We start from the raw sequence: 8921 nt of genomic DNA on the forward strand, positions 1-8921 counted from the left end.
CAGAAGGTTTTCACCGAAAAAAAAATTCTTCACAATTTCTGATAGCTTAGAATACCTGTCACCTAGTGAAAATGTCTTAATGTAGTTCCAATCTCGTATTTTTTCAATTTCTTAGAACTATATATATAAAATTATTCTGTGATATCTTTATTGCTGATTCATTCTATTCAGCAACTTGGTGGAGAACAAATATTTTCACATCTCTTCATCTGAATCGGAGAACCGCCGTACAGCTACTTATCGCACCCGTAAGATGAATATTTGTAAAATACTAGAACCCGGGCAACAGCTATTTTTATCATGCCCCCCCCCCCTTTGCTGCAAAGTGCCATAGTTCTGAAAATACACCAGCTTGAAAGGGCAGCTCTCAAACCCTGGTTCTCGCATTTGTCGTTGTTGACAGATTGCTGTTTTTTGTGATTTTAGTCCTTTGAACTCCTTTAATAGTTGTGCACAGTTAGTCAATTTGCTCCGAGATAAAAAACTAATAAAAATCCGGCCCCTTTATGGACTCATAATAGCGTTTGAAGATAGCTACGTGCCTGTTTCGCAGACGAGATACATAATAAGGTCAACGCCCAGTGGCCTCCCAATTACCATCATTCAGGCATATATACGCAGTCAGTATTGTGGCGAGAGACCTGGCGAGCGGCCATGAGACAAAAGTCGTTGACGAGGTAAACAGCCTAGCCTCAAGCATCAACGGTCGCCGAATGGAGAGGGAATACAATGCCAAGTATTTACCCTGCATTCTTCCCGCTGAGTTCACAAACGAAAACGGGTCATTGTGACGTGGACAGATCAAGTGACCCGACTTAATGAACTTGCCTATGCTGGAATGAAGGGAGAACAATTTCATGATTGAAAAGGGGGGGGGGGGGGCACGCGAGGAAATGGGTATGGCAGCAATTCCCCCCCCACTGTTGCAGCAAATGTTTTTTTCTATTGTCTGTCCTGCATCATTTTTTTTCGCGATTACCAGTTATTTAATATGAGGTTCTTGACTTAATTACATTTCACTGGTTAACAACTGCACATCTTAAAATAACGAGTATCCTATGTGAGCACAGGACAGCTGACATCAAATCAGCGGACAGGGAATGTGTATAACAAAAGGATTGTCCCAAAGGGGAGGGGGAGAGCGCGAGAAGTCACCCCTCTCGCATAAAAAATGTTGAAACCTTGAAGTATGAAATGATGCAATCTGGTACAATCTGAGAGGTGTTTCAATTTCTTTGTAGTATTTGAAAATGACACAGGAAAACCTAGGGGGAGGGGGCGCGAAAGGAGGTGTCCTCCTCTCACATCATAATTTTTGAGAAAATGACGTGTGCAATCTGGTGCACTCTGAGAGGCGTTTTCAATTTGTTTCCACCAGACAAAACTATTTGAAAATAACATAGGACACCCCGGAGGAGAGTGCGAGAGAGGGGGTGCCCCCTTCCATCGAAAATTTTGAGAAATTGATCTGTGCAATGGTGCAATCCTGTGTTAACTCTATTGGGGAAAAATTAAATTTTGGATTTTCGAAAAGCTAAGAAGGTGAAAGTTTTTTTTGCCCCAAAAGCTTTAAAATGAGGCCCCACAAGTGGTAGATCAGATAAGAATTGTAGAAGTTGAATGTCCATTGAACTATTTGTCCAAAGGGCGCATTCTACCTTTAGTCTGAATAAATAAATAAAGAAGTGAAGTTGATTTTTTTGTCAGTGAAAAGAGCAATAATTGTAGTATGTCAAACGGGAGTGATCTGGATAAAAAGAGAAAATACAGGAAAATGTGCAGGACTACATGTAGAGAAATACATTTTTACTTGGTCTAACCACAACAATTGAAAATATCCTATACTTATAACAAAAAATTTTGCTTAGTTACTTGGTACAAGGAAACTATGCCCAGAAATGAATTGTTTTTGTACTTGTACAAACATTCTGAGACTCATAAAAATGTCATGAGAGATCTATGCATAGGACATGACGCAATCTTTTCACAAACTGAGTATAAAAAGAACACTTCAGATTTGACGTGAAAGACTGAACCGTCCACACAGTGACAATATGCAGAGCTGCCTTAAAGTAACGTTTAAACACTTGACAGCACAAACTTTTACACCGTGTAAACATGGATAGCTGTTTGGAACCAAGTCTAGACTGTCTTTACATTTCACACCAATGTTCTTATTCACACACAAAGGGCTTTTTAGTAAGTAAGACTTTTGAAAATGATATTGGACACTGATATTTTTACTATATTCTTTTCCATGATCAGTGTTTGAGTAAGAATAGTCAACAATCCATAATTGAAGACATTGGACTTTCCCAGTATTTTCAAAATGTTAGCATAGCCAAAAGCGGCGCACTTCCAGAGAATGAGAAAATGAAAGACTGAGATTGCTCAATTTTTATGGCAAGTTTCTTACTTTGGTCTGCTATGATCATTTTCTTCCTCAAGACATTACTTGATCATTTTTTTCTTCGTCTTCACTTGCAAACAATAGTTTTTCCAAAATCAAATGGTTCTCCCCTTACCAACTTGGCCCGACTTTTCGGTTCATGTCAGGTCATGTCATCTACTACCATATGTGGCATACATTTATCTTCGAAAGCTACACACGATTGCAATGCGAATAATTCAACCACAACACGCTCTGAGTGGCGCCAAGGTCATTCCACATGACTGTCGTCTGCAAACTTTGTCATCTCTTACTGAACAGCAAACGGTGCGATATTGACATATATTTGAAACATTTAGAATGCTTTTCTAATAAATATGACCTATTTCGGAGAAGCTTCTCCCCTACACGACCGACATTTTTGGTTTAAATACAAAAATCCTCTTTCAGATTTGCTGAAATTATAGGGAATTTGTAGTTTTTGAGGACTTTTGAAGATTCGTGACTATTTTTTCTGTTTTTGATCGAAGGTGTTTATCCTGGTCTAAGATTGCGACATACATACACAGTAATAATAGCACAGAACTGAGTTGGTTTTAAAAAGTACATTATGCTACTTCAGCCGTTCCTCGTTCGTTAATCGTTGTTTTCGCTATTCATATCTTAGTGCCAATGTTCAACCTTTCGTTCTCCTTTTTAAAGTAAAAAATATTTTTCATCTTTAAAACGTTGTAAATATGGTTTTGTCATGCATATGCTTTCACGTGGTGTTCTTCCAAAAGGAAGACCAGAGCGCACACTTCCATGTCTTCGAAGCAGTGCTTACTGCATTTTTATGGAGTGACCGTGTCAGCACGTACATCGCCAAAGTGTATGCATGTAGGTAGGTATCATGCATGCATGCATACATGCATGCATGTATGCATGCAATGCAATACATACATACATACATACATACATACATACATACATACATACATACATACATACATACATACATACATACATACATACATACATTCATACATATGCGCATATATAAGGATAAAATTAAGAATAACTCAAAAGTATATCAAGTGCTTGCAACTCAAGTTTCACGAATTCATGGCAATTCATTTACTTCAAGCTCTCTTACATCTTTATTTCTTCAAGTTGGATGATACTAATTCCGACGGTCGGTATAGGACGGATTGTTGACCGGTAAAATCATTTTTGTGACGTCATTTGAGACAAAGACAGAACATCCATTCAACAAGTTGGACTAATCCGCATTCATCATGAACAGTTTTTCTGTCTGAGAGGATTTAATTTCTTTATACATTTGAATAACTGCGATCTTTTAATTATATATATATATATATATATAATATTATATATATATATATATATATATATATATATATATATATATATATATATATATATGTATATTGGTTCTCCTTCAAGGGAAAGTGGTGTAACTTTTTTGTTATTGTTACTCTGTATTATCAATCACAGTGTCTTGCACTTTCTAATCCTTCACACCCCAATGTTTCTCTGTAGAGGTCCACCATGATGGTGAAAGAGTACATACGTGCATTGCAATGTCAATGTCATGTATGTCAAGTGTTAAGTTTGATGAATAGCCTGCCAGGTCCTGTCTACGTAATGGCAAAAAGTAAATTTTCAGTCCAGGACCAAATCCATTTATTGGCATTATTACAAAACACTATATGCATATGTATATTACGTTGACAAACTGAAGTTTGCGCATTTCTGTCGTTAATATAAAGAATTAAAAAAAATCACAAAATAATTGTGAACAGATACAGTTACTATCACTTGAATTAAGGCTTTACCCACAAGTGAGAACACAGACATTCATTCAGGAAAGAATGGGTACATTAACATTCACCGTGATGGCGGTAGGAGTCTAATCACCATATGAAATGTTCTTGATTGACGTTTTATTTCAGTGAATGATATCAACCCATGTACGACCGTTCTTGACTGTAGTTGTGCACAACACAAGTGTGGAATACATTCACAGCTCATTTAAAGTAGTATTACATTCACAATTTAGCCATATTGAATTCCTGTACTATAACAGTGCTCGATGCTGAAAGCAGAGCGTTATAAATAACAACACAAATTACTTCAAGTACAAAATAATACCTGATACTTAAGTTTCATGCATCCAGCAATCTTCAGACAGAACAAACGAAAGGAATCTTGGCATAACAATATATATATATATATATATATATATATATATATATATATATATATATATATATATATATATATATATATATATATTATATATATGCGACACACACCTCTTTCACTGCCTTCGCTTGGCCGGGGTTCACCCTGTTTTCGAGAGTTGGAATGGGGTCAGCCTCAGATATATTGTTTTCCCATGGGCAATAGGAGGTCATGGACCTTTTATGTCGACAAATATTGATCCACCGCCCCAAGGTCGAAGAAACTCACCAGTGTCAAAATGGGTTAGGACGGTGGTGTGCACGTACAATATTTGCATCTGAGTTCCTGTCTTTTTTGTATCAGAAACTGCATGTTCTTGGTCAAAGTTCATCTGTTTGACTGGTGTGAAGCATTCAGCTGCTGAAATGAGTGTCCAGTACATCTTGTAAATGGTACAATGAACAAATGTAAATTGCCAGTGTCCCATGTGTTTCACTACAACTAAAGGGTCAAGTATCGTCATATTTCAAAATTACTGAACTAGTTAGTGAAAAGTTCCAAAAAGCCAAAAACACACATCATATTAGTAAATGATATGTTTTCACGACCGACATGACGTGACTATCGATATCTATGAATATGCGTGGATACATGCACAATACGCTTGGCTCAAGGTTTGTTAATTCAATCAAGTCTGCATAATTTCAAAAAAAATATATATAGTACGATTAGATGACCGCAAACTAAAATGTAGTACGGTCATTTTAATGATAAGTATGGCAACGCCTTAGAATGTGTGGCGTTCAAGGTATGCTACGTTCCCACAGTAATACTGCGAGCAAGAGGCCTTTTGCGTGTTAAACTACTGTATTCTCTTGGTTTCCCGCTTGGTTACGTAAAAAACTGTACTATACGTATTACGCTGGAATTTCTTTGTAAATGACAATTTTTCCGACACCAGCCTCGTCCTCATCGGTCACTATGACTTTGCACGGTCGCCTCTTCGTGACGCAGATCGACACAGGATGAACGAGCTGATCACTGGGCTTGTCAAGACGACAGATAAAGCGCCCTCCGTTGGTGAACAACTGAACCCTGCCCTTGCTGCAGACGAAAATGTTGTCGTCTGCGTCTGTGGCGACGCCCAGAGGATTTTCGAATTGACCATCGCCTTGTCCTTTGGATCCGAACGAGAATAAGATTTGTTTGCTATCCCCGTCGTAGACCATCACTTTGCAGGCGCTGCTGTCTGCCGTTATAATTTGGTTTAAGCTGTTGGCTGTCAGAAACCTGGCATCTCCCTCAAAGTCGATCTCTTGCTTCTGTCTCCTGGAACCAAGGTCCCAAAACACAACTGTTCTGTGCTGCTTGGCATCAGACACTGGTGGGTTGAGTTGCAGATGTGATACGGATGAATCGATACACGCTTCCGTCTTGTCAGTGGCTAGCAGAAGAAAGACTTTGCTCTGGCTGGCATCTGTAGCTAACCCTAGTGCATCGGACGTTTGCCCGTAGTCCTCGGAGAAGTACATCTCGCCTGCATCGTTGCAACGGTAGAGTGAGGTGCCATCTGTGAGGAGGATATTCCCATCAATAGAGGATAAAGTCCTGATGGCTGCAACATCAAACGGTGAACGAATGTGCATTTGGGATTTGTAGCTGCCGCCGAGGGTGTATTTCAGAATTCTGTCGTTTCCCATGGCCGCCACATAGAAATGATTGTCGTCGTTTGTCAGGCTGAGCCCCCTTGGTTTCTGTAGTGCCTGCCTCTCTGATAATTTTCCAAACCTGTCGATGACTACGGTCCGTTGAAACTTCCTTCGGCTATTAGAATATGTTAGCGATGACTCGTCACTGCTTTTCGTGAACAGTGAGCTAACAGCTGTTTTGAGTTTGAAATCGCTTGACTTGGAAACGAAAGATTTTTCTTCACTCGACACTGGTTGTGCGCTTTGGCTTCCCTTGACTCGCACTGTGCCGATGACGTCTGTGAGTTTCAGGTCATGGGTGGGTTCACTGTGGAACTCGATCGGTTTTTTAGTGGAGGTAGGAATGGCGGTTTTCTGAGAGACGATCTCCTGCAACTTGGATAGATGCTGTTTCTCCAGGTAGAATACGAGGGAGTCAATGTCGCTCCAAAGCAGCTCAGTTGCTATGGTAGTTATTTTATCCCCTTGCTTGACCATGTCGTCAAATCGGGTTATTGCTTTTTCCAAGGCGTTCAAGTGACCGGTGTAATGGTCCTGAATCTGTTGGAGCAACGATTGTTCGTACTGTTTAACTTCCTGTAAGATGGCCGATGTCCTTGCCGACACACGCTTGTACAGAGCGCTCCGTTCTCTGATGAGATCCTCTCTGATGCAGCCCATAGTATCGCTGGCCACCTGTAGCTCAGGCAGCTTCTTGTTCATGCTGCTGACGAGGTCTGCTAGCTTCTCCCGTTTCTTTTCAGCGGCTGTCTTCAAGCTCACGTGCTTGTGGTGCCCTCCCTGGTGCTCGCTGAGAATGCACTCCATGCATACGGCGACCTGGCATGTCTCGCAGTACATCTGCACCTGGTGGCCGCTGTGGCGGGAACAATTCGCCGGGCGCAGCAGATTCTTCGGAGTCGAGTGGTACTCCTCAATGGGGACCATGGTGTGGTTTCTGGTCACCGTTATCTTCATGTGTCTGTTCTGACATTCTTGGCACTGAAGTTGGTCGCATACTGTGCAGTACGCCACGGAAGACCTCCCGCAGATTCCACAGGGATCCCCTGAAAAATGGCTAGCCTCTTCCTTCTTTTTGTTCTCCACGAATTCTATCAAAGCGTTGGTCGTGAAGCTGTCCGGGAGACCGTCGACGCCCTTGCCCCTTATGAACGACGAGTTATCAACTCTGCAAATGGGGCACTTCAGTCTACCGTAGTTTTGGGAAACAATTCCGTTGAGACATGTCAGGCAGACGATATGGCCACACTTGGGCAATAGTTTGGGATTGGAGAACCGTTCAATACATATTGGACATTGGAGAAACTGGTCGTCCAGTTCCTTACCGACACTTGATTCCGCCATGTTAGATGCGATGCTTTCAGTTTATTCGTTTAGGTTACCTGTAACCTGTGAAGAGAATGGATACTTTCAATGAAATGCCACGGTAACATTCTTGATAGTGTTATATATCTGTGCTTGGGGGGGGGACTAGATAGATAAATGGGTTGGATGTAAAGTCAAATTTAAATATCTATATATTATAGATGAGGGTCAGACATAGAAATACAGACAGAGAGATAGATAAAGAGATAAATAAAATATAGGCAGGTAAGCAAACATGCAAAGAAATGCAACTAAAAAGTTTGTAAATAGCGTTTCAACATGTCAAAGTACAGAAAGCTTCAACACCTCTGTAACTGGTTTGCTTGTTATCTCTTACTGCTGTGACGTGGTCAACCACGAGTCTTTTATCAAAATTATGAACCTCTATTTGTGTACATTAGGTCAGCTGATATGCCAGAGAAAACCGAGGATGTTAGGCCCTATAAAATTTTCACGACTTTTGATGCGCTCTTCGCCTGATCGTGTGATCGCATAGAAATTACAGTAGGCCTACATTTACAAGGTCTGGTCAGTGCCCTTATCATTAATTCTCGTTTGACTGTGGTGCAACAGGAATATGACCTCTGTCAAAAGAATAGCCCCTCTTACAATAAATTATAATAGCCGCCCACTATTGTAACGCTCAACCACGGTTTTCATAGAGTGGCCGTGGCTCAACGTAATGCCGGCCCGTGGACACAGTCATAGAGCATTCATAACTCCGTGTAAACGATAGACTCTGCCAGATCTACGTTATCTTGACTGACCAAGCCAGTGATAAAACAGTTAAGAACACAGATGATCAAAAACTGACGACCTTACCTTTATATCGACTGAAGCAGCGAGAAAAACTTTTACCCTATGTTACCAGCACTATAGAAGGCCCGACACGACATTTTACTTCCTTGTGTGACGTCAGAAGAAGAGCGCCCTCTCTCTTGCTTACCGTATACTTTTGTCTTTCGGAGACATCTGAGTTACAGCGCGAATAGATCACAGACAGTAGAGATATGCATAGACAAGCTATTCTCGCAATACAGCTGCTAGTTAATGCATGCCTGTTATTACTTTAAACTTTTTGCCAGTTATCGATATTCGGCAGACGTGTGTATGACGGCCATCTGACAAAATGTGCTTATCCGACAAAGCCCGCCTTGTTCCGCTGTAATAATTCCTAAACATAATATATCAGGCTCTCATGACATCAAAACTGAAACATCCCTATATCGTAAACATTTCATAAAATTGCAAAGTGATCGTTAAAAATCAGC

At 40.6% G+C, this 8921-nt stretch overlaps 1 protein-coding gene across 1 annotated transcript; it reads right to left on the reverse strand.

Moving 5' to 3' along the window:
* Positions 1 to 5243: 5243 nt before the first annotated feature.
* On the reverse strand, positions 5244 to 8549 carry LOC139129393 (tripartite motif-containing protein 2-like). Its single transcript, XM_070695026.1, has 2 exons — positions 8473 to 8549; positions 5244 to 7674 (listed from the first exon to the last, which is right to left on the reverse strand). The coding sequence occupies exon 2, from the start codon at positions 7627 to 7629 to the stop codon at positions 5494 to 5496; it is 2136 nt and encodes a 711-aa protein (XP_070551127.1). The 5' UTR covers positions 7630 to 7674; positions 8473 to 8549; the 3' UTR covers positions 5244 to 5493.
* Between the last annotated feature and the right edge of the window lie 372 nt (positions 8550 to 8921).

This window comes from Ptychodera flava, chromosome 3 (assembly GCF_041260155.1).
Source record: "Ptychodera flava strain L36383 chromosome 3, AS_Pfla_20210202, whole genome shotgun sequence".
NCBI lineage: Eukaryota > Metazoa > Hemichordata > Enteropneusta > Ptychoderidae > Ptychodera > Ptychodera flava.

Bases quoted from the DNA above. Each gene is read 5' to 3' on its own strand.
- LOC139129393 (XM_070695026.1), bottom strand. From the start codon at position 7,629: ATGGCGGAATCAAGTGTCGGTAAGGAACTGGACGACCAGTTTCTCCAA.